Source organism: Triturus cristatus, chromosome 4_2 (genome assembly GCF_964204655.1).
Source record: "Triturus cristatus chromosome 4_2, aTriCri1.1, whole genome shotgun sequence".
NCBI classification, from domain to species: Eukaryota; Metazoa; Chordata; class Amphibia; order Caudata; family Salamandridae; genus Triturus; species Triturus cristatus.
Genome location: NC_140586.1, coordinates 719,388,981 through 719,416,238, shown reverse-complemented (window position 1 = coordinate 719,416,238; position 27,258 = coordinate 719,388,981). Strand labels below are relative to the sequence as shown.

Here is a 27,258-nt window from a genome sequence, read left to right as displayed (position 1 = left end):
GCTTGATACATATGCCCCTTGAGTATGTATCTGCCTGTAGAAGGAGAAAACGGAACCCTCATGATCGATTTGCCCATGCCATCAGTCTTGACCTTCTTGAAGAATGGACGATTTACCGCACTGATGACAGTGCCATTAGTGAACCAAGAGGCACGGCAGATGTGAACACTATATGTGAACAGAATATAGAGCAATATTGTAGTCTATATTAATTCAAAAACAGGTTTTTGTACAGCTCGTATTCTGAACGCATGCATTTGAAAGTGCTTCTCTTGATTATGAAAAGAAATTTAAAGTTTTGGTGAAATAAAATATTTGCCTAAGATCACACAATTTAAGCATGGAAGCCAATTTTTAACTAGCCAGGTTCCCTTTCACAAACTATGAGTATTAAATGGAGGCCCCCCTGTTTCACACAAGCACAGTCAGAGTGATCTAGTTGTGTTCATTGGCAGAGCTCTGCATATGTGTATAAACTAGCACACCATACCAACTGAACAAACCACCAGATTGTTGTACTGCTGCTAAGTGAAATCAGCATTTTCTCTTCTTCTTTAATGGCACCCTTCATATCTTCCTCACCACCATTTCACTAGTCAAGTCATTTTAAGACTAGACTAGTCTACTGGACAGGGATACTTTATTCTGAATAAGGCAGCTTTAATAATAATTTTTAATTAAACACAAGTTAAAGTTGTCTGAACAATGAGAATGCCTCAAGGCAGCAAGTCAGGTCTCGGCTAGAGTGAGAAGTTGCAAACAGGTAGCAGTGAGTTCCTGCTCCACTATGTACTTCTACTCTACCCTTAGAAGCTAACTTGGGGCCTCGCTAACATTTCAGTTATTTGGGGCACACAAGCACTTCACTCCACTTCACACACTGTAGAATTCATTGCTTTTTATTTTGAGGTTGACAGGCTAAGTGGGGCCCAGTAGCAGCCCTCACTCCCTCTTCCAGCTGACAGAGCGAGGGGAGTGGGGGAAGGTTAACCACACTACTGAGTTACAGATAAGAAGGTGAGGAAAAAACAGCTTCAACCTTTTGAAATGGAAATAGAGCCATTGCGCTGCCTGTTCTCGCCCAGGTCAAGTTTCGCCTTTTCTGCTGCTGTGTGCAGATATTGTGGAAATACCCGTGGGTGGTGAGGTTTGCAGAAATGTCCCTCATGCAGACCCCCTGTGCGGTTCTCTCACCTTGGGGCACAATAAAGGAGGGAAAGAATGTCTTGCTTCTCAAAGGGTATCCATGCTCCGAGCAGATGGCCTGTGCCACTTGCACTGTAGGTCGTTTCTTCACCCTATGGATCAATGTGAATTTTAATATGGCCGCAATACGCTTGCATAAGACCTTGAGTGCTAATAAAAGAATGGCAATTTTTTGCGGTTTGATATAGCGAGAACTCGACCTGAAGGTATTGGAGCGCTTTACATGAGCACCAGTTACATTTACATAAGGACTGTCACATTCATTTATTTTTCTTAAGTAGCACTATTAAATTGGCGCAGCTGCACTGTAAATCAAATGTGTTATGCAGAGGGGACATTTGGTTGTAGAGTCCCAAAATGCGCCTTTTAATCCAAGCTCACGTCCCCGCTTTACCAACATGGTATAATCTGGACAACCTCTTTACCTATTAATTATCCAGTGTCCTTTTACAGTTGAAGTTAGCAATTAAGCAAGCCTGGCAGCTCAAGAAAGAAACTGCAGTGCCGCGGCAGCTTAAAAGAAATGCGTACAACGGGCTTAATTATACACACTAAAATACTAGGCACCGGCCAATTGAGCATTTTCTCACACAAATGGGAAAGATATCGCCCATTTGTGAGGGAAATTCCCCAGTATGGCATTTCTGTGTCACACAGCTGGTGTGAAAGGGAGTTCTAATCAGCTCTCTGCATCGTAAAGTCAAACGTGCCCAGTTGGCACGACTTACAGCACGGCTACAATAGCAGCGGTTGGTCACATCTGTTGGTACTTCAGGTGTGGAATTAACTGAATTCTGGGGCTCGCGGAGCTAGGGCACTGACGCCGAACAGCATGGGCGACAAAGAAACTCGTTCCTGATATGTTGTCAACAGCACAAAACAGGGGGGTGGACAGGGGCACAGTGAAGTTGAAATGCAAGGCCGAAAGTGCTGCTAACAGCTATATATTAATATTCAAAACCCTACAAACAGAGGCAGCGTAGTGCTGGGAGGATTTGGTAAAAGGTCACAAGCCGTAGTAAACAGACAGTGACTGGGCCCCAATAATAGGCACTCTGTGGGTTCATGGTCAGGCCAGGCTTGAAACCCGATAATCTTTGAAGTGCAATATCAACACTGCTACCTCGCCCTCCTCCCTTACATTAACCAAACGCATCAGGTTCATTTAGCTTCAAGCTAGACACACTCCTCCCCCCCGCTTCCTTTTGGGTGTTGCTCTATTCCAGTGACTTGCTCTTTAGAATATAGGTGACGGTCCCACCTCACCCCCTGGCGTGCACACAACCATGGAGGCGTTAGCTAGCTGCAGTCAACATGTAGTTTTCGGACAGGCTTGTGCGCCCCATCATCATCATCTTACAGGTCAGTAACGGGAAGGTAGGTGGAAGAGGGGGTTGGGGGGACAGGGGTAGGGCAGCAGCCTCAAAGCACACTGATGGAACCGTCCTACCTGAACCAACAAGACAGGGGCAGCAGCGTAAAGAGCTGTTGGCTGGTAAGGCCAATCCGACTCCCCACCTTACCGTGGTTGATGCAAATGCAGCGTTATCCGGATCCTTTGGCGGGCTTCTCTGGAAGGGGAAACCAGTGATGTTTATAGTGGTATACTAGCGCCTCGGTCACAGCCCCTCCAAAACCCCACAGTCTGCTCTTGCTCACTCAACCCCGAAGCAACGAGGATAGGAAGCCGGCGGCACCAGTGATCTTCGGGTGCCCATGGGACAGGAGGACTAGGTAGAGGCGGCGTCAGGGTCCTGCGGTTAACGGGGGCCTTCTGTAAACAAGAGGGGGCAGAATGTCATCTTATTTGCTGATCCCTTGGATGGTTAGAGGCGCTTGATAGTGCCACGGTGTGCGGAGTAAGTTGAAGTTAGCGTGGCTGTGGTAAAGGGACAGTGACTTCTCTTGGACAGTGAGATACGGCCTCCCAGCTAATTCGGTCTGCAGCTTGTTTCCAATACTCTGTTGTCTCCGGCCAGATCAATCGGCAGTCTCTCCCAGGCCCACAGGTCCTTGGTCAGGCCGGGTCGAGTTACTTCTTTTTTCGGATCCCCCGGTACTGCGGCGCCGCTTTACTGTGCCCTCTGCCCACGTTTTATGCTCAGTCTCAAGCTCCAGTAGCAGGGATGAGAGCCCGCGCTTTCTGGAACCACAAGGTTACACACTGTCTCTCACAGCAGGCGCACCAGTTCTGTTCTAATTACGGAGCGATCTGCAAACTGAGCAAAATATAACCCTTTTGAACACTCTACAAGTGCTATGTCGGGCATTATGGTAGTCCTTATTTTACCTTAATGTATTGCCTCGCGGCGGCCTTGAACTCCTGCTTGCTGAGACTGAGTGACGTTTCACTCCCTCAGCCAATCACTGTCTAGAGCCTAGTTATGGGCTGCTAGCCAATCAGAAGCCTCCAAAGGGTCCTGGCATGCTTCTCTGATTGGCTGTGAGCCCCAGAGTGCCCACAGCCTGTTTCATTTGCGTGATTTAATGTCTACTTGTCCGTCGGACAAAATAGACATTAAATCTTCTTGCCCACCGATAAAAACAACTTGGTTCGGGCGTCGGGCGATATGATTCCCCCACCCCTGTGTCCTTGTGGAACCTTCTGATAGTCCTCCGAAATTCGTTCAATATGCAGCTGATAATATTGATCACAATATTATTACAATAGGTGGCCATGGTACTTTTCATAGGATGGGCATTATCGCCACTGTGATTTCAACTGGAAAATTTTCAACGGTCATTAAGAAACGTCAAGTTTCATTTGAAGAACTGAGGAGGTTTGGGCAAATCCCAATAAAAACATATCATTCACAGGCCAGTGGGATGCGTTTCTTAAAGTATAATACCATTAAGGAAATTGCGTACAGTGACCCATCTGCAAACCTGGATATTTTATTGAACATCTCACATCTACTCAGCAACAGTGTTCCAGGATGGCAAGGAGTATGCCAACTACTACATAAAGGTAACCATCCCGGTGTATCATCTGTCATCTTTCTGCCAATGATTAACATGGATCCAACAAATGAGACGTGTATTCTCTCAACACTGTTTTTTGTTTCTGACCATGCCAAGAGATACAGCCAGACCCCTATTATAACATTCGACCAGCCTCTTTTCCACAAAGCACTTAGCATCATAGCCAATGAATCACAGGATAGTCCTTTGAAGAAGGTCATTCTGAGACTAGGAGGCCTGCACACAATCATGAGTTTTCTTGGATGCATCGGTTTTTTGATAAGTGGAGCAGGCTTGGTTGATATACTTGCGATCATATATGCAGGAAATGCTGTAAAGCACATGCTTTCTGGTAAAGCTATTGCAAGAGCGATTTGTGGTCATCTTATTGTTTCATCAGTTTCCAACACGATTTTAGCAACGCAAGCCCTAGATGATAATGACGATTTACAGGTAGCTAGATCATTGTTTAATAATCTTCTTAATGGGGAGCTTTCTGTTGAGGTTGTTACACATAATGCTGTTGTCGAAATTGCAACCAAACTGCTGAAGGCCAAAGATGAACTTACATTTTACAGGACTCCTCGACTTTGGTTGCAATATTTGCAAATGGTCAACATCCTGAAACAATTCTTAAAAGCTGAAAGAACAGGAAATTGGCTGATTACCACTGATTTGGTAATTGAACAAGTTCTAATGAAGAATATAAAAGGATTTGGCGGAATGACCCATGGAAAAGTTATGACAGAACAGCAGCAACTTGTCTGGGTTGTCACGCCCTATTTGCGCCCATTTGAATGAATGCATGCAGGACTTTGCTTCAGTGAAGCATGCAGCAAGTGAGCAACATGTTACTATGACCAGTTCAAGAATTGAACGCGATAAATGAGATACACCGAAAGTACTGGTATATGTAGAACAGCTCAATGTTTTTGAGCGAGACAGCAACCTGCGTAACATTGTCACAGGTGTTACTTATGGCAGTGATGTTAATCCTGAACTTGCAGAAGAAATTGGAAATAGAATTCTTATTGAGATGATGGACAAAAGAGTCTCTGAGTTCTCTTTCAGAAAAAGCAACCAGATGAAGGTAATGAAATCAGTTCAATCTGTTAAATTGAAAGAAGAAACCTTTGTTATGGATCCTGAACTATTGTTTCAGCGCTTGTTGCTTTGTGCTTAGACTAGTGGCGTGGATTTGCAGGAGGTGTTTCCTTATGAGCTTTGCTCATACCCAGCTAGTTTATTCAATAAGCATGGACTTATGAGGAAATCTGGGAAGTCGCAGCTTGCCAATTATATTAAAGAGCAAGTACCAGCCGTTGCTAACATGCCCGAAAATATGCAGTTCGTCATTGATGGTGGGTGGTTACTACATCGCCTTCCTTGGAGTCCGAATCAGACATTCCATGAGCTGCTTTGTGCCTGTGAGAGGGGGAACAACCTTTACAACGCAACTTTTACAACGCACTACACTTACAACGCATTTTTTACAACGCAAAATCCATTACAACGCACTACACTTACAACGCATGACACTACAACGCATTTTTAAAAACTACCTTTACAACGCATTCCATTACAACGCCTACCATTACAACGCATAATATTACACTACACTATCCAACACTTACCCTACTGTTGCACCCCCTGGAGATAGAATAGTAATTTTTACCCCTATACTATCCAACACTTACCCTACTGTTGCACCCCCTGGGGATAGAATAGTAATTTTTACCCCTATACTATCCAACACTTACCCTACTGTTGCACCCCCTGGAGTTAGAATAGTAATTTTTACCCCTATACTATCCAACACTTACCCTACTGTTGCACCCCCTGGAGTTAGAATAGTAATTTTTACCCCTATACTATCCAACACTTACCCTACTGTTGCACCCCCTGGAGTTAGAATAGTAATTTTTACCCCTATACTATCCAACACTTACCCTACTGTTGCACCCCCTGGAGTTAGAATAGTAATTTTTACCCCTATACTATCCAACACTTACCCTACTGTTGCACCCCCTGGAGATAGAATAGTAATTTTTACCCCTATACTATCCAACACTTACCCTACTGTTGCACCCCCTGGAGTTAGAATAGTAATTTTTACCCCTATACTATCCAACACTTACCCTACTGTTGCACCCCCTGGAGTTAGAATAGTAATTTTTACCCCTATACTATCCAACACTTACCCTACTGTTGCACCCCCTGGAGATAGAATAGTAATTTTTACCCCTATACTATCCAACACTTACCCTACTGTTGCACCCCCTGGAGATAGAATAGTAATTTTTACCCCTATACTATCCAACACTTTCCCTACTGTTGCACCCCCTGGAGTTAGAATAGTAATTTTTACCCCTATACTATCCAACACTTACCCTACTGTTGCACCCCCTGGGGATAGAATAGTAATTTTTACCCCTATACTATCCAACACTTACCCTACTGTTGCACCCCCTGGAGTTAGAATAGTAATTTTTACCCCTATACTATCCAACACTTACCCTACTGTTGCACCCCCTGGAGTTAGAATAGTAATTTTTACCCCTATACTATCCAACACTTACCCTACTGTTGCACCCCCTGGAGTTAGAATAGTAATTTTTACCCCTATACTATCCAACACTTACCCTACTGTTGCACCCCCTGGAGTTAGAATAGTAATTTTTACCCCTATACTATCCAACACTTACCCTACTGTTGCACCCCCTGGAGATAGAATAGTAATTTTTACCCCTATACTATCCAACACTTACCCTACTGTTGCACCCCCTGGAGTTAGAATAGTAATTTTTACCCCTATACTATCTAATACTTACCTTAAATGCAATTTTATATTATGCGTTGTAATGGTATGCGTTGTAAAGGTAGTTTTTAAAAATGCGTTGTAGTGTCATGCGTTGTAAGTGTAGTGCGTTGTAATGGATTTTGCGTTGTAAAAAATGCGTTGTAAGTGCATGCGTTGTAAAAGTGTGCGTTGTGACGTCATACATCCCTGTGAGAGATATGTGCTAACAAAGTATGGCCAGGCAATAATAGTATTAGACGGATATGGAGATACCTTTTCTACAAAATCAGAAGCCCCTCTAAAAAGAAACAGAGGTATTGTAGCACCTAATGTAAATTTCATAACTTCTACCTCCATCGCCATCCAGAAACAATTATTTTTGAGTAATAATGAGAATAAACAAGCCTTCATTGATCAATTATCGCAAAAGTTACAAGAAGCTGGGTGTAAAACAAAGCAAGCTCATAGTGATGCAGACTTCATGGTTGTTTTGGAGGCTATTGAGTCGGCCAAAACTCATCCTACAGCCATTGTTGGCGAGGACACCAATCTTCTCATACTACTCCATCATTTTCAAGAAAACCAATTTGATATTTTCCTTTGCCCAGAACCTAAGAAATCTTCCAAAAACATAACTGTGTATGATATTAGGAAATTAGCAAAAGCTTTAGGTAATGACGTCTGCTCTCACATCTTACTTGCTCACGCCGTAATAGGATGTGATACCACCTCCAAACCATTTAGATTAGGAAAACGTGACTCCATAAAGTTGCTAAGAAAATCAGGCAGCTTCAAAGAAAGTGCTGCTGTATTCCAAACTTCACAAAAATCAACAGAAGAAATTGAAAATGCTGGTCTTAATGCTATTATAGAGTTGTATGGAGGAATAACAGGAGACAGCACACTACATGATATGAGTCTTCGAACTTTCACTTCAAAGGCAACAAAATCAACAATACATGTGAAACCGGAAGTCTTGCCTCCTACAGAGGATGCCTGCAAATTTCATTCATTCAGAGTATATCCTCGGGTGCAGCAGTGGATGGGTATTCATATGGATCCATTACAGTGGGGATTTGAAGTCAAAGATGGAAGATTGGCTCTCATTAGAATGAGTCAAGCACCAGATTATTTATTAAAATTTGTAAAATGTGGCTGTAGCAAGAGTCAATGTGCGACTCTGCAATGTATATGCAAAAGACAGGGAATAGTGTGCACAGATGCGTGCACGGATTGTCGAGGAATAAACTGTTGCAATTCCATGGAACTGGACATGGACGATGATTGAAATCATACTATTCTTATACTGAGGAGTGCTGTTTGAATTTATCTCTTTAACAATTTTCATTTGTCAGTGTCATATTGAGAAGTGCTATATTATCTAGTTGAAATTTGTTTATCCTTTTCAAATGATGTTAACAAAATGTAAATAAAAAATAATGTCAAAACTATGGCATATTAACATATAATTATCGTTGTTTATTGTATTAATCCCAATTTGATGTTATAGTCATCAGAAACAATTGTTGATGTTATTTTTGACTTTCCCGTCCCTAAAAACATATAAAATGATACCACACATGGGCATAAAAACAGTTATACCGTATATCTCAAATAATGGGCAGCCATTTTGAAAAATCCGCATAATTGGATTAAAGCCGTCATGAAAGAGTGGTAGAAACTTTTCACCATCGTTTTCTACAGAAAAATTTCAATAACAATCCACTCACAGAAATTGTATTGCAATTAGTTCTAGGTTAGCCCATTTTTTGAACTAATTTGACTAGACTAATAGTCCAGTTTAGTCACGCTTTTGCTGAGATCAGTGTTATCTGTGCTTGACTCGACAGGTCTGGCGCAGTGCTCGGAGCTCTGCTGGCAGCTCAGAGGGGAAGCCGGGAAGAGGCAGGTTTCTGGTGCGAATATCGCTCTACAGCACAACATAGGCATCGGCGGAGCTGTGGTTGTAACCCTCTACAAAATGGGCTTTCCAGAAGCAGCAGGCGGGTGAGTTTTAATTATTTGTTTTATCCATCCTTTTCCTTGTACTTGTCTATTTATTTAACTCCAGATTTCAGTGCATTATAAAACCCTGAATAGTACATGGTAAAGAGTGCATATTAACGGGGAGAGCTCTGCAGACCGCTTCAGTGATATGTGAGTAAAGAAGGCACCTGATAGTAACCGTGTGTTACAGTATAGCACGTATTTGGTCGTTTGTAAACGAGCGAACACCGCTCCCCCGGCCTTTGTCCAGCTGTGTAATAAAGATAAGCTCTCACATGCTGCTGTGCCCTCGTCGCCATCTCTCAATATTAAGGTTTCAGTGGCAGATCTGGTTGGTTATAGGGATCCGGCGTGTTGCTCTTACACATGACAATAAAGACATGGTGCTGCAGTTAGAGTTCTTTTTCCTCTTATGTCTATTCCTCACTATGTATGATCCCCGAATTTTGTTTCCGAGCCAGGATTCAAAATATAAATCAGATTTGACCTTACCAGTCTACTTACCCTACCGATTGTTGGACATATCTCCCACACTTAAGCAGTTTTGTGGCTCCTTAAAAAGCAGGTATTACCAGCAGTCTTAATGAGCTGGTAGTACCCAAATAACAGGCGCTACCTAACTTGATAGTATTTAGTGTGACACCTTCTGAAGGATGAAATCCCAAGTCGCACGGGCGAAATTTAAAACTGGGATCTGTAATTTACTGTGTTAAAAGCAGGAGCCCCATTGGGGGAAAAAAAACTCTTATATGTTTTAGTGTTTGTCTCTCCTGTCTTTGTTTTAGTGTTTGTTTCTCCTGTCTTTAAAGCGTATTGGGTTTCATAAAAGGAGTTCGGCCTTAGCCACGGGTACAATTAACTCATTATACTCCAGGCCTTGTGTCAGAAGTTCATTCCGTCCGCTCTGTTTTTCAATCCACACGCATATTTTCCCCCATTGTGAAAGCAACGCTAAGAGCAAAGATAAAATGCTGATATTAATCGCATCCACGATGGATAATGTTGATATCTCTGTGATAATGCTGTCCATACTGCATTTTGTATTCCAAACGGTATTGTTCTGAGCGTTCACATTATTGCAATAGGTAGAAAAATGGCTTGCTATGCCATTGAAACGCGTAAAACTATACTTGTCTTTTCCTATGTAAATTAGCGAGTGTTTTTTATAAGTGAGAGATTTCGAGTTTTGTCTTTATCTTTGTGAAAACGTAAAAAATGCCTTATTAATTGAAAGTAGCACGCGATTACAACAGTTAATATTGTATATCTTTTTTTTTGCCGGTCTTATTATTTTTGCTCTGAATTATATGCAGGGTCAGATTGGTAACGCGGGCACTCGGGCAATGGCCGAGGGGCCAGTATCTGAGTTCCAGCTACGGGCCACTTATTTAGGCTGTCAGGGGCTGATTTGGGCAGTGTCTGTGGTGTTCGGATGATGCCAGCGGCCCAGTGGGTGCCTGAGTGGCCTTTCTGGAGGCAGATGGACATCCGTTACCTCCCTTTTATCAATGACAGAGGTGTCCCTCCCTTTCACTCGCTGGGCCGGCCCATTATCGTGTGTGCATATTGAGTGGGGACAGGGGGCCTGAGCAGAAGCGGTCTCACTTGGATTCATGTGTGGTTCACCATTGTGAACTAATCCATGCATTTTTTTTATCTAAATAAATTTAAGAAAACATGCCTCTGTCAGAGACCCCCCACCCCCTTCTTGCGAAAAGGCAATATGCAATTGTGCGCCACTTTTTTTGTGTGCCCTGGACGATTTTTAATCCCAATCCAACCCTGATTATATGACTTTGTAAAATGCTTGCTCATCCTCACAAAGATGATCTCAAAATTGAGAATAGACAAAACAAGCATTAGCAATGCAATAGGTCTCGCATTTACGCTAGTTTGAGCTATTGGCATTGTAAATGACAATGCCTTTTATTTATGTTTTGGTTTTTAAAATATAACTAAAAGGCATTGTCATTTACAATGCCCTTAGCTAATAACTTGCTTAAGTGCAAGACCTATTGCATTGCAAATGTTTGTTTTATGTAGCTCTGTTTTAACATTTCTTCAGTGACATTGAAGCCCAATAGCGCTTACAGTGTATCTTGAAATTTTAAGTCATTTCAGAACATCAATATTCATACATCATATACTTGAATATATAAATAAATACCATTTCGAGCCCTCAGTTACAATAACATTTTTGAAGCATCCCAATAAACCGACATGTTAACTCCCCCACACTCGTCAATAAAATGGCTCATACAATCAAAGAGAAAAGCAACCTCCGTTCCCGATTAATCATGCGCATTCCGTCCCACTCGTATAATTTGCATCAAGCAACCTTTGTCATTCACCCCATTCTTATAAGTATTTTAGTAATCTCTGGAGTTGTGACTGCTCCTCTGCTGGTCACTACGGCCAATGTTAGTCCGTAGTGGAGTGAATTTTATTTCCTTATAGTCTGTCAGAATTAGCACACCCACACTTATCACTGGGTTTCATGGCAGATATTTAGCAGAGAAAGGTTGTGGCTGGTAGCAGAAACGACAGGTAAGGAACGATGCGTTGCCAGGCGGCAGGAAGGCTGTAAATCCCTTGTAAATTCAATGAAACCAACATGCTCAAGTTATTTTGAGCTGAGCGATCCTTGTGCCTGCTCCATGCCACGAAGAGCCCAAAGCAACTGATTGAGCTTGTCTGGGACACTTCAACCTGCGCTCTCTCTCATTTGAAATCGCTATGTTTAAGCATATAGCCTGTCAAGTCAAGTCCGTCAAGTCAAGGAAAGCTTTAATCGACTGCTATTATAACAATCATAAAATCACAAGAATAAAAACAAAATTGCATATTATCACAAAGTTACAATCATAAAAACAGCGATCCAAGTAATGACACTAAAATATTAATTAATGTTAAAACTGCCGTAATAAAAACCAATAAAATTTCAAAAGTCAATTCTACTATAGTTCATTCATCGTCATGATTCCTTTGTGCAAGTACCTTCTTGAAGAACATAGTTAAGCACCAGGCAGTTATTTCATTCTCTAAAAACTGTAGCCTCATCAATGCTGGGTGGCATTGCCGCAGTCCCTGTAGTTTTAAAATCGGTAAAATCCATGCTTTCCTCGAAACTACATAAAATTTACAAAATAAAACCAGATGAATAGTGGACTGAGTAGAATGATTGTCGCATGGACATAAAGGCAATACCTGTGACCAATCATTCATTTTAGGGAAGGTGACAAGTCTGTAGAAAATGTCCAGCCTGAACCAAGTTAATAACCGCCTGTCCCAAGTGCCAGGTGCAAAAGTAAGGTAAAGTTCCATTTTAAAGGTGGTTACAATTAACTGATGTTGCCTTACACTTGGTATAACGATTTCTCCTGTCATTCTTGTTGTGGCCAATAGCTGAAGACAGGCCTTTCTAGAAATTGCCTGTATGGACCTAGGATCAGTAGAGTATTCTGGGTGATCAATATCATTCATAAAGTGACGCACATACTTTACCCAGGGGATCTTTAAAGCCCCTTCTAGTTTTAGGCAGCCCTGTAGGATCTCCCTATTTAGCTTCGGTTGATCCTTTGTCCAGATCCAGTGGCACATGAGAATTGGTTCTAGCTTAATAAGATCAGAAATGAAAGAAAGACCCAGTTCCTCCTGGCAGGCATAAGATGGTGAACTGGCAGGTAGCGATAAAATATATCTGAAAAACAAGTTTTCCACGGTTTGTATGGGGTAGGTATTAACAAAACCCCATACACCTGCCCTCTATATTGCGTTAGCGAAGCATTTAGCCTTGTATATTTGAATGAGCTCCCCTGGCGGCTTCCTTCCCAATTTTCTAGAGAAAGATACCAGGGAGGCTGTTGTCTTAACAAGTGCCAGTTTTTTTGCAAGAATTGCTTGAGCCCACGAATCACCTTGATTGATTAAAATGCAGAGGTAAGAAAAACTCTTAGTCTGTTCTAATTTTTGCCTGTCCACAAACATACCATCCTCTGGGGTCCACATCCACAGCTCATTGTATAGGTCTTAGAAATACTAATCTTAAGACCAAGATCCTCCATAAATGCATTAAAACTATCTAAAACCCTCTGGAGGCCTAATTGAGTTCTTGACATTAATACTGCGTCATCCGCGTAGAGGAGAGCAGGTATAGGAGTCCATTCACAGACTGAAAGTCTTGATTATTGCTAAGGAGTGCTGGGGACAATCCGTTAATATATAAATTAAAAAGGAAGGGGGCTAGCCCACAACCTTGCCGGACCCCCCTTTTAACGGGAAAGGCAGATGTGAGCTAGCCACCCAGACTATAGCGCACTCTCGCCATTGCATCACCATACAAGCGCCTTAAAAAGAGGATAATATGAGGATCAACCCCAAGAACCCCGAGAGCCTCCCACAGTCTATCGTGTTTTACAGAATCGAATGCTGCTGTAAGATCAACGAAAAACAGGTAAAAACTGCCTTTTTTGGCTCTTATATATTTACCTATCAGTAAGGTCAAATTTAGGCTCTGCTCAATCGTCCCTAAGCCTTCTTTAAAACCGCATTGTATATCTGATAGGACCGAGTTCTCTTCTGCCCAGGTTTGCAGGCGTTCTATAATAACACGTCCCGCTACCTTGACCATTGAATCTATTAAGGAAATAGGCCTGTAACACCCGGGATCATCTCTGCCCCCTTTTTTAAAAATTGGGACACTGATGGATTCCTCCCAAGTCTTTGGCAAAGGGGACATGCAGCTAGCATTAATAACTTGTGTTATGATGGGCCCCCAGAGGACGATATTTGACTTCAACAAGTCCACGGGTACTCCGTCAGGGCCAGGCACCTTACCACCTTGGCTCGCTAACAGGGCTCTTTCCACTTCCCCCAAGGTGAACCGTAAGTCTGCATAATCAATGGTCTCCGCTGGCATATCGCTAACTGGAAGGCAAGAATTTGTTTGCCCATTATATACCTTTGAGAAGTGTTTGGTCCATGACTCCTCGGGTATAGCGATTTCTATTGTGGGGCCGCCTGTGGATTGTCAAAACGGGGTTTTCACCGCTCTCCAAAAGGCAGCACTATCTTTCATTTGTGCTGCAGTGTGGAGGGATTCCCACGCTTCCCTTCTCTGTGCACATCTCCTTTCCTTGAGAGCCAGTCTATAATCTAATCTTGCTCGTCTGACCTTAATGAGGTTTCTCGGTTGTCTGCCCAGCTCGTGCTTTAAATTGGTAAGTGCTTGTGTACATTTTGTGGTAAACCACCCCTGTTTTTTAGCCTTGTTGCGGGATTGTACGAATATTAGCTCCCTGACCGCAGCTGCAATTTGCAGGAAAGACAATAAAATATCCTGTGGGGCTGTTTCACTCAATTATCAAAGATTATTTTACATTTTGTTACTAGCTGCTTAAGGATAGCATCAGGATCAACCTTTGTCCAACGCAGGGTGTACCCATTGGTTCTATTGAGTATTACCTTGCCCGTCAACTCTATGGCGTTATCGGGCCTAGCTTGCTTATGTAATGGCAAGTTGACCTCTAGACATAAGGGGAAATGGTCACTGATGGGATTGTTGCCCACCGTAAAAGAGAGCAACCTAGATGTATGATTGAGTGAAACCAATATATAGTCTATTGTTGAGGATAAACCTCTTCCATTGAATGTATAAGGCATCGGAAAAGGTCTAGCCATTAGGTCGTTCACGAAACCAAGCTCAATACTCACAATCAGTTCATTATATATCCCCCCCCCGTCAGTGTATGACAAAAATGGGTACCACATATACCATCATCATCATCGCCACAAATCCTACTATCCTCATGTGTACATAAAGCACAATTAAAATCACCCACGAAGATTATCATTGTCTCTTTAGTGCTGGCATTAATCAGTAGGTTGAGGTCACTGTCAAGATTTCGTATAAAATTGCCAAAGTTATCAGGGGAGATGTTATTATAAAAATTAACCATGATAGTACAATACGTCGAATTATGATGTAATTTTATCAACTGATAGTAAGTGTTCCCCAGTTTTGACTCTATTTTATCCAGTGCTTCGCTCTACCCCGTCGTTCCTTCACTGCGGGCATGTGTAGTGTTTTATATCCGTTTAGATGAATTGGTTCTCTAACCCATGTTTCCTGAAAACATAATATATCATGAGCAGAGATGAAATCACTCCATGTTTGGTTATCTATCTTACTACGGAGCCCTACAATGTTCCAAGAAATAACCTTGCATGGCAAACTAGCACCGCTCAGCATAGTTATCGGAGAAGACAAGATCAGAGGGGGGGGCTATTAATACTTGGTTGTGCCTCAGAAGGTAAATCACATGATTCCAAGAGAGTAACTATGGTACTGCTCGTAGCATCTCTCTGTTACCTCCCTTTCATTTAGCGCACAGGGTAACCTAAGAACCAAGGCCTCTTGTTCTATAATGCAGTTTCTAGAGCTACAACAGCCTCACAGCCCTAGGGTGGGTCCACTTTGATATTTAACCCCCCATTTGGTGGTATCAGTCAGTCATTATCCTCTAACGTATTGAGGACAAAGAAATGGTTACTGACTGGGATAGTAAACCTAAGCTGCCTCCAATCCCCCTCTCTATCTACCCCTGGCATAAGCTGCGGGAAACCAGTAGGTTTATAGAAAAAACCCAGGGGTAGAATATTAATCCCCGTAGTGCTGACTGGTCGTTTGCCTATCCTGTCTAGAATGGTTTGGACCAGGTCTGGTGACCCAAGTGTTAAAACTACGCAGTCGCCTTCAAGGGATTTTTTAGATCTTCCTATCCACCCAATCCGCCGTACCATCTTGAACTCTGTGAAGAGCGGGTTAGATAATCCCGTCCTTGTGCTCAGTACATGCAGTGACTTGTTTCTCAGTGTTGACCAGTGTTCCATAACTCCACTCGGCAAAGGAGGGACATTAGCCAGAACGATGTTAAAGGGCGTTGCTTCAGAGGGAAGGTGTAGGGTATTTGAGCAGGACAAGTTACCCCGATGCTGTTAATGCTGTTTTTGGTTGCTTAAAATCTGGGCTCCCTCTCTATGTACATGATTATGCCTGGCGGGGAGGGGATCTTTTTGAATGTTCATCAATCGCTCTTGGATAGTAGGTATGCTCGGTGCTGTATCTGCTTGCTTACAAGTGAGGGGTGCTTCTCCTATATGCGACGTTCCAGAGCCCAAAGAGTTGTGAGATTGGAGTGAGGGGTTTAAGGAGGCAATTTGAGGTGCTTTCCTGTTTCCTTGCCTAGAAGTATCCCCCTGATTTGACATAACTCCCCCGTTTCTGTTCCCCTTAGTTCTGCATTGACATATGTTAGTAAGAAAAGGATGGGTACCGCCCACAAGATTTTCCAATTTATCTAAGCTTGCTTCAAGTGATGATAACTTAACTACCAGTGGGTTCAATAAAGCTGAGACAACCAGACCCATTTTTCTCCAAAACTCCCCGTTACCAATTACCTGAGGCGGGGTTAAAATTATTGGGGTGAGATCTTTGTGAGCCAAATTAGGTTCCAGACTAATCTCCTCCACCTCTGCAGTTTTAGCTTTACTGCCTCTCTTGGGGGGTGGGGGGGGGGCTTTAACGCGCCTCCGGGCGCAGAAAGAGGTGTCGCTGACCCCACGGGCTGCTGGGACTCAAAGTTCTTGTTGGTGCTGCTGGCCGTTCCCCTCACGGTGTACGCGTCGGTCTTTCCCGGGCTTCCACTCACTTGTGGCCTCCCCTCATATAGCCTGCCAGTGACCCCGCGCAGCACGCACAGCCTGCAGAGTACAGTGACTGGACAGTGGCTAGCAATACAAGCCCAGAAGTGGAAACTCTGTAGCTCCGTTAGAGTAAGGTGCACTAGCCTATTCATAGGCAAAGGGATACTACAAGGGTGAGCGGTCCGACAAGCAAACAACAAGCAGCTGCATATTCCGTGACACACTCAACGCATGCATCCTCCCTCCCCCTGAAAGGAGAGGGCTTCGTTCAGCTAAACTCAACAGGCTTTAGAGACAAAGGGGTTAATTGGTTAACTAGGCACTACAGCTCGTATAACACTTGAAGGGGGATCAGCGTTTGTCAGTACAGCCAGGAGGAGACAACAGGGCCTTAAACTGGCTGGGCAACATTGGTGAGGCAGGGAGAAAGGCTCCGTTCTTCTGCCCCCCTTCCGTTGTGTGTTTGTGACAGAGTGGCTTTGTTGAACTCGACCTCTGCCCGGATATTTATCTACTAGCGCCCCCTCCCCAAACTACAGTCCCCAGAAATCTAAAGTGGGTTTCACGTATTGTAGTACAATTCCTGTTAAAATTGAACAACTAACATGTAGAGGAGATAGATAGATAATGCTTTGCAATGGTGGTATTGTTCCCTAAGTGAAGACCATTTTTAAGCCAACATCAGTGCCTGAAGGGAAATATTATAATACAGTTCAGTCGGACATTAAGAAGCCGGGACATTGCAGCAGCCTGAAACATTTGAAGTACAGTTCAACACAGCATTCAAAGACACAAACAGACATGTTTGCCTACGGCACAGAGTTTAAACGGGTTAGTAAGTGTGCCACCAGCTCTCACTTAAGGCTGATAGCTGAACTCCCCTATTTTTCATGACTGTTTGAAATTCATAAGGCTAGGTTCCTACGCACAACTGCCTCTATGGTACATTGTGCCTCGTCAATATTTACCAACAGGCATATATGGTGTCTCGTATAGCTTTCCCTCCACTAGAATGCTGATTCGTCTAGAAAACTGGCATAAAGCTTCATTTTGAAGGCAAGTAAAGTGTTGATTTCATTCGTGCCCTTGAGCGGTTCTTGTAATTTGCTCGAATACCTTTATGTACCCAGCACTCTAGAGCTTTTAGAAACTCATTTTCTCGTCAGACATGTTGGATTACAACTTTTTTGCTCAGCAGATTTCAAGTTTCCATGTTCTGTGTTTCCACTTAAATAGTCCGCACTGGTTTGAAGGCGCTCTGTAGTGGGGCGCAGGATTATGTGTTTAGTTGGTGAACTTTCCCTTTATGGTAAAGTGAAAAAAACACCTACGATTAGCAAAACCTCACCTTCCCCTCTCCTCTTCCCCAACCACATGTGCATATTATCAACGAGAAAAGAGCACTTTTGAGCTAAGTGTTCAGAGAAGAGCGCTGGGTCTGAAGGGGACCTTGCTTCAAACGTGACTTTTTCAGTCAGGCCACTTTTTACAGCGCTTGGGTTGGGGATCTGTAAATAAATTATAAGAAATAACACGTTCTCGGATGACCTACGGTCACACCCTGCCTTCAGCCGCCTTCGGACTGCTCGTAGCAAGGGCTACCGAGGAGAGGCCCATGAGACCGACTGCTCCCGGCTCTCATAGAGGGGATCCGGCCAGAGACAGGGCATTACTTCCTATGAAGGGATCTGCGTGCCAGGGGGTTATACAAAGACCCCGAGACAGGCCCTGGTGCCCCGAGGCAACAAACACACACACACCGCAGATAGGCAAGTTCTCCGTGGCGAACCACAGTTTGTGGAGCTCACACTTCCATTATTACCTTTTGTGTAAGTCAGTGTGATTTAGCCCACTCACAACAGGAAATGTGGCCTAGAAAAAGAGCACCCTAGACATGTTTACATGGTGTCAGGCCCCATCAGATACGTGGTCAATCACTGAGGCTAGCTTCAGAAACTGTAGGGGCCGAGGACTCGCAGATTCATTAGGGGGGGACGCCGATCCCGCCCCCTAGACGTGATCTCCCCGTTGCAGATTCATAAAAATGCGAGACCTATGGCATTGAAAACAATTTACAAAACAAGTACTCACCCCTTGTAACAACCAAGTAAAGGGGCCAGTAGCCATGGGAGGATACAAATGACGACATGGCTGTACCAAGGAGGGACTAACGGGCCTCATAATGAATCAGAAGACAGCATTTACAAAGGACAAACACACAAGCCAATGAAAAATAAGGGTGGGGGAAGTGGGCGAAGCTCTCCGTACTGAACTACCACAGCTCTTCGCAGCACTTGCGCACTGGCTCACGTGTAGGAATGCCAGAGACAGCTATAGTATGCATTTTAAAAAGTACAATGCAAACATTATTGTGGTGAAACACATAATTTTTTCCATTCCATTAAAAAAACTTTATTTCGGCCACAAAAGACCATAAAAGTACATTTGACAATAAAACATTAACACGCTTCAAAAATATTTGCAATAGTACATTCAATACTACCGAGTTCATTCTCGTTGAATTCACAACAGTTTTACAAAGATACACATAAGGAGGAAAAAGGGAACTCGCCCATATAAATGGTGACATATATTATATATATATTTTTTAAATGTCATTAAAAAGGATTAAAAAGGATACAATAAAAATGAAGTTAAGTTTTACAAAGTTAGGAATTTATATAACCTAGATCCGGAGGGGACACATAAATGATAAAAAACAATCCTATGTGTAATCAACTATTTCTCTCCTCCCGGAATCAACTACTTTAAAAAGAGACGCCTAATGAACCACATTGAGTTTAAAAAGCATGAAACTGAAAACACTGTTGGCGGGTGAGTTACATATTTTAAGAACCTCAGTGCCTCCGCACAACGCACAAAGCAGATGTTCTTGCACAGTTGGATTAGCCAACACTTGCGCGGCGTGAGATAGGCTGGACAAAAAAAGAAAATGTGGGTAATCGACTCTTCCTTGTATTTACAAGCGGGGCACTCACTATTACTTTCTTTAGCCCATTTGCTGGTAAAAGAATGAAGTGGGAGGGACCCTTTCCTAAACTGAACATAAAGTTTCCTGGCTAAAGGGTGTTCGATGGTGTCCAGAAAGGATTCTCTTTTGAACACGTCTTTGACTTGGAGGAACTCCATAGTCAAACGACCGTGAGAAGAACTTTCCTGGGTAACCGCTAGTTTGTGGGATCTATAAAATCCAACTAGAGCCACCCTGGGGGTCATTGGGCATGTAATGTCAGGTGTCCTCTATATATTTGGCATACCTAACTTAAATGCGTGGTCTCTTATATGGTTTAACCAGGAAATTTTCTTAAGAGTACAGGGAGCTAAAAACTCCTTAAGTTCAGCCTTAAAGGTGGATAGTTCCGGGGTCGCCCATAGACGACGCCAAAATGTGATGGGTCTAAGGGCGATCTCCTCATCTATGGGCCTAATACTCAAGTCCATGCGAATAGGCAGCAGGGGAGTACTACGAGGGAGGCCTAGGAGCTGCCGCAAGAAACTATTTTCCACCTTACTCAGATCAGAAGAGGGGCGGTGCCCCCACAGTTCTGCCCCATATAAAGTAGCACCCCGTGCTTGTGCCTTATAAACTTCCACCACAGGCACCGCCGGTTTAAATGCAGAGGAGCTATGTAATTTCATAATCCCACCCACCGTCTGAGGTAGCCTGAGCCGTGCCTTTGTCATCTGTGGTCCCCATTCTAAGTGTTCGGACAAAGTTACACCCAAATAATCAAACACCTTAACTCTTTCCAGGGGAATTCCATAAAGAGATGGGTTGGGGCGAGTAGTTTTAGGGGGGTTGAAGACAATATACTTTGTTTTTAAAATATTGATCTCCAATCCCCGGAGCTTGCAGAAATTGGCAAACCCATCAAGAATACGCTGAATACCCATTGGTGTTTTAGAAAGTAGGAGGGTAATTGACCTGTTTAATAGAAAGGAAATATTTTGGAATGGCAGTACAAGTTTTGTAAGCCATACATATATATTGAAAGACTCTATAACATATAATTAGTAAATATGTATGTAAATATCTTATTTTTCCGTTAGGAGATGGATGTAGCAGTTCACTAAACTGATTCCCACATGGCACCACCCAGAGTAATTCAAAGGATCTCAAAATGGTCCTCGTGTTTTTCAGGGCAAGCAGTCCACCTGCTTTCGCTGATCATTAAAAGGATTCATGCTCTAAAACCAGGAGCGAGTGGAGCAATATGTAACAGCCTCTCGTGCTGAGAAATAAAGCACATTGCCCACTTAATATCACTGGAAACTACTGTATTATTCCACACTACGAGAGTTTATGCCACAGTGTCCTCTACCAAAGAATTGTGTTTAACGATTAGTGTTTTAAGGCAATTTGTCTACTTAGGTTTACCGTATGAAGGGAAACTCTACCACTAGCGAATACAGAAACTACACAAGACTTTCAGAGAGTTAGATTAAGTCACTTCCTTTTAAAAGCTTTTTTCTCTTTCACACTCGTTAACACAAGCATAAATACCTATAGACATTGTTTTATCGGTGAACTGTCTACTAAATTGACTTCCAAAAGTGTCTGTTGCCTATTTTTAGATGCTGTTTGCAAAACATGTAAGTTGGGCATTTTATGTAACTTTGTTACTTATCTTACCCCAGTATCATTTCACTGGGACACAAACCAAAATTAATTTGTTTTGTTTCAGGGAAATGGGTAATCCCAAAGCTGTACAATTTCAAGGCTCGCCAGTGGTCCTTCAGAATTTCTCCAGTCCTCTTGCCGCCCGTGCACAGTTGATGCAAGTCTTCTGTCTCTGTTTAAAACTTGTTTGTCTAATATGGAGTCGTCATTTGTTTCATTTCAATTTTTCATTCCGTAAAAATGTTTATTTAAAGGACTACTATAGTTGTGTAGGAAAGCACTAGAATTAATATTGTGCTGCATTTCGATTTGGGCTTTGAAAATAGGGCTCTACTGTAATATTGCGTATGTAATGTGAGTTTTTTTCCTTATTTATGTAAGGCTGATGGAGAAATAAAAGTGGAGAAAGATCAGCTTAATCCTCGCCTCAGAGTCCTTAAGAGAATTGAAACTTTCTGTTATGTTTGCTAGGAGGTTTTTCATTACATTTGTCACTAGGGCGGATCTCTCGCAACTCCACATCTGCCACCTGAGAATCGAGCTGTTGTGTGTGCAGATAAAGACAAAACAAGTCGACACTAATCCACTTTGAACCATAAGACCATGCAGAGTTCACAGGCAATGTGATCAGCTCTCAGAATATTGAATCCTGCCTCTCCTCTCTAAATAATAAACAGGCCATCTGGGTGATTGTCAGTGTTCTGACGGTAATAAGGATAATGTTTCTCTTCCATTTTAAAACAAAATCTAGTATTCAGAGTTAAAACAATCTTATAGTCTTTTTGTTTAAGTGATGAGAAGTAAACATTTTTTTAAAAGTAGTTTCTATTGATTGAACATCTTTCTACAAACTGAAAAATTATAGTCTCCATATTCACAATCTCTTTAATACAGTGAAAGTACATGTGTAAAATACCTTCTGTTCACCGTCCGACGTTGTCTTTGTTAAAAACATCACACCACAGTGAGTAGTAGTATAGTTGCGGGCTTTGCGTTGAACATAAGGCAATCTTTCTTTGAGAGCACACTTTCAACAGTACACATCATTAAATAAATTGGGAATTCGGTCTAAACTACACCGTTTTCCCTCTTGAAAGTCCATTGTAGACTGTTCTTAAAGACCGCTTTTATGCTTCTCTTGTTCCATCTGTGCTAAAGCTCTTGGTGAATCCCATCTGGTAATCTGCTGAGCAAGGTTTTGAACTTAATGGTTATTTTGGTGATCTAAAACAGTAGAGGTTGTTCTGGATTGAGTTTTGCGTTGTGTGTAGGTTTCCTATACGCCATCGATGGAAGGTGCCAGGATGTGAAACCTACTGTGTGTTGCTCACTCAAGAACTAGCAGCAAGCAGATTGGAGGTATAAATCGGTTCTTTATTTGGAACTGAACCATGTAACCTCAGTGTCCCCATCCTCTTTCATCGACTGCCCTCTTTTCTGTCTCTTTTTTCACCTTTCTTCACCCGTTATTCCCATTTGTTTCTCACAAGGTTAGTGTCCTTCTGCACTCTCCATCACACCTACTCGAGTATTAATGTTCAACAAGCCCAAAGACGTATCTTCTGCTTTCCTGGCAAATGGACTTGTCTTAGAAGACTTCTCACATGGACTGCCAGTTTGGATTTCATGTGGTTAATGCTCACTTTACTTAAAATGTTTGGGAAATGTTTACAGTTCATTATAATCCACCTGGATGTACCTGGCGCGTTGTCTGATAGTCATAGCTTCAAAAATGGGAGACATGGGTTCATAGCTTCTCTGACAATTTCTCTTATATGTATACCGTTTATGAGCTTGTGGGACAGCATGGTTGGCTAGACAAATACTTTTTTGGTGATAGTACACATGCATTGCTTTGGATTCGTTATATTGGTGCTCTCCTATTGAAATAGTAATGAGATACCATTGTATGTCTTTGTTAAAGTAAAACAACAAAACCGAAAAAACGCAAAACTGAAAATGAAATGTAGCAAACTGAGACCATAAAATATGTATATTAATATAAAGTGGCCAAAATTATCTGCTTAAAGGTAAGGACAGAATATCAAGTGTATGTACTTGAATTGTACATACTAAGAGTCCATGCCTAAAAAAACTTCACACAGAATGCCCTTTTGTGGGTCTAGCATAAGACAAGACATATTTTTTAAATTATTTTTTAGGGGTGGGGTGGCTGGTATACTCGGCTCCTCCGGTGGACTTCTGCCCACTCCACCTGGACCGTGGAATTCCAGAAAAACTTGTGCGCAGCATGTCAACATTAAGCAAGTGTTAGACTGCCTCCCGGTGAGATTTTTCAATGCAGGCAGACACGACAGTTTGCTACCGCTCGCATTGAGAAATCTGCCACTTGCGTTGAAAATCTACTCGAGTGGCAGAAAGAAACAACGCTCTCTGGCGTACCAGGTGGTGCTATTCGTGCTGATCGTACAGCTTGGGACTAGCTCCTGGCACAAAAAATCAGCATGAGTAGCGCAACTTACGGAATTCTGCGGCTTGCAGAACTCCTTGGAATCTTGCAGAGTTTTTAGGTAATTCCGCTGAGTGAAACTCCACGAGTACCACCCACCCCCACTTGTTTCCAAAAATGTTTATATACATATATAGGGGCCGATTCCGATCTCGGTCAGAAGGGCACCGAATCGGGTTCAGACGGAAAAACAACGAGCCATACGCGTGTTTTCCGGCTGACTCGTACAGCTGTACGAGCGAGCAAGTACGATGCGAGCTACATGAAAATCAACGACTGAGTCGTGTCCGGGTCCAAACCGCTCCCTACGCCCCGGTCGGAAGCTAACCGTGGCGTGCAATGGTTGCGATTTACATCCGAGCCAGTACGATGCACGCGTCGGACAGCCTGTGCGAGCCGGAGTTTCCGGCTCACAAAAGCTCCCGGAGTCGGACTTTGGGGGTCCGCTTCGGACCCCCTGACATCCGCAGCCATACGACTCGGACTCAGGGGGAGACCTATGGGTCTCCCCAACACAGGCATGTACGGTGCGGGTGGCACCAACGCGTACCCACTGTAGGGGGCTCACTTGTTTGACACGTACCCATTCAGTCAATGGGAGCCCATGTACGCGTCGTACGACCGGCTCCCATTGACGTCTATGGGAGTCCGACCGAACCGAGTCCGACAGCATACGTGCGCATCGTACTCGCTCGGTCGGACTGTAGGGGTCTGGCTCGGTCGGAAAACACTCCCGGTCCGACTCGGTCGGAGTGCTTTCCGACCCGGATAGGAATCGGCCCCATAGTGTGCTTTAGGTCAGTCTCCTTCAGCCATTGGCTTTTTTGGCTCTGGATCCTTCAGCCAATGGTTTGAGACATTGTCAGTCACATTTTGGATCAACCCGCACGAGTATTTTCTTAGCACTTTCTTTCTTTTGCTTCTACCTCCATTGGAATGCATAGGAACTTTTTTACATCTTAAAACTGCAGTCAAACAATACAAACAAACATTTAATATTGCCGTCCGGCCACTGTTTCATTGAGGCGCTCATTATTACACCTTGCAGACCCACTTTGATATATGATACATTTAGTACACACTTTTCATAAAGTGTGACCTTTATAACTTTGTTGTGCCAATGTCTAAATTGTATATTTAATGTACAGTTAGAGCTTTCAAGGTAAGAGTGCTGGAACACATTGGAGAAATTAAAGGTAAGCACAATTTGTATAACATTTTAGCGCCCTTCCAGGAGAAATATTACTATGATTATACATTGTTGCCATATTTTGTAAAAATTACAGAAGGGAGATAGATGTTTGTGTGGATTAAAATCGAATAGTTAGTGCAGAGACTGAAAGCACTTAAATGGATAGTGAGACTTTCAACAGGACACCCCTGGAAAGGGAAGCTAATGTTGAAGGGGAAATAGTTGTATTTGGAGGTGTTAGTTTCAAAATATTTTAATATTTTTTTTGCAGCTTTTAGTTTAAGATGCAATAACTGGAGAAAGCGAAACCTATATTTTGCCCTGAAAATTACCAAAATAAAATGGCTACACCAACTCCAATATGTTGTTAATAATCAGATTAAATCAAAATCTGTTAATTTGTGTGCTGTTTTAGCTTAAGTGCAGTCCATCTAAATTGTAAGGTCACAACAATTTAATGAAGGTGTCCTTAACTTTTTACTGTGTTAGAGATATATATTTAACTTCTTTCAATGGTCAGTGTGCTGCTCTGAAAAAACTGTAGGTGTTCCAGTTACAGGCTTAGGTCAGCTATGGCATTGTGAAGAGGCTGTTCTTCTGGTCATTGTTGGTGTTTGGTTGTCTTCCTTTTAACAATAAAATTCTGATCTTATCACAACAGGGATAACACTTACTCCAGCAATGCATTGCAGTTCTGTACTACAGTACCTTTTTTATATAGTTATCATCCACACACTTTACGTCCAGTAAATCCACTGTTCAGCAGGGCCTGCTATTGCAGTATAGGCACACACGCATATCTCTAGAGATGCACCTTCGCCCATCTTTGATTCCAGATAACCTGTCCAAATATTGTCCAGCAAACCTGATTCCCCTTTAGAGAAACCTGTTGAAATATATTCGGCAGACCAGGTTGCTTAGGCCCTGTCCTAACATGAACTTCTGAATGATGTCAACTAGACTTCATTCTGTGATTGGTGAATAATAACATACTTTGCATACTGGATGACGGAGGTGATTGTCAATTAGTGTGTTTAAAAATCTCAGTGAGTTTTGTTACAATTACGATTTTGAAAGACTCTGTTGTTTTTTGTGGTTTGGTGTGACTAGTTTTTAGTTGTGACTTGCAACAAGCGAGGATTGAGCCAACCCAGGCAGAATTCCCTCCCCTCATGACACCAGAGTTTCTATGTATTCTGTTTGTGTGTGAGCAATTCCTAAAATAAATCAAAGCTGGAATTTGTGGTGTTATTTGGGGGGGGGGGGGGTTGCGACATGGTTTTCCCATTCAGCAATGAATTCAGGAAATAATGTTGGATGTAACTGCGGCCACCATTCCAGAATCAACTAAGACCGTTCCATTAGCTTTTGAACTCTGATGATCCAAAAATATATTAATACTGTTCTTACCTTTGCTGCTTGCCAACTCCACCTTTTCACTGGAACAAACCCTTTTTAGCTCAAACTGATTGTTGAATCACTGAACACCCTGGTGCTGTTCAAAGTGTACTCAAGAAATGCTATAAAAGGGGGTGTTTAAAAATTCATATTCTATATTCCCTCTAGATCCGTTGTCCATGCTGCAGCCAGATTTGTAATTGGTATGAGCAAGCCATATCTCATCACCTATGTTCAGATAGAGATTCGGTGACTACCTTTGGAGAGCTGAATTCAATTTGCATCTAGTCACTATACCTTATTTCAAAAGAGTGTAATTGAAGAGCAAATGTTTGATGAGTTTTAATCTTTTAGAAATATTTCCATAGATAGATCATCGGGAGGAAGGAGCCAGTACCAGTAGGTGGCAGGCAAGGAGCGCTCCTTGGTGTATGTGTGACTAAAGGTGTTCCTGAGCCCTTCCTCCATGGGGCCCAGATGACCCTTAATTAGGGTACCTAGGGACCTAGGACCGTAGGGTGGCAACAAGGGTTAGACCACTGACATAGTGTTATGTACATTTATTTATGCTACCAGAGGTTCCTATGTCTGTCCTGACGAATGCTATAGACTCTGTTGAGCCACTAGGCAGAAACGTATTGACAATTTAGTTGAGCTGTTACTAGTCCCCTATTCCACACACTTATTTTTTAATACCAAGTGGCATTGGGTCTAGTGCATAAGTCAGACTAGATTACCATATTGTTTTTTAAATATATATTTCTCACGGATCCGTATTTAGTAATAAGTGCCTCCCTGATTTCAGGGCGTAGACCCGTTCATCATCTAACCGGGTTTTTGAAGAGTGTGGGAAGTCCTATGGTTAAGCATGACAACTG

The 27,258-nt window shown here is 42.6% G+C and overlaps 1 protein-coding gene and 1 pseudogene across 3 annotated transcripts in view; one reads left to right on the top strand and one right to left on the bottom strand.

Moving 5' to 3' along the window:
• The window catches only part of LOC146834959 (sterol carrier protein 2-like), a 467,321-nt gene that overhangs the window by 343,285 nt on the left and 96,778 nt on the right, over positions 1-27,258 (top strand). For all 3 annotated transcript variants that reach the window (XM_085602602.1, XM_085602604.1, XM_085602603.1), the window contains one exon: positions 8,818-8,974. In XM_085602602.1, the coding sequence (XP_085458728.1) occupies positions 8,818-8,974 (157 nt within the window). The remainder of the gene's footprint in view (positions 1-8,817; positions 8,975-27,258) is intronic.
• LOC146834960 (protein BTG2 pseudogene) lies at positions 2,502-3,885 on the bottom strand (annotated as a pseudogene).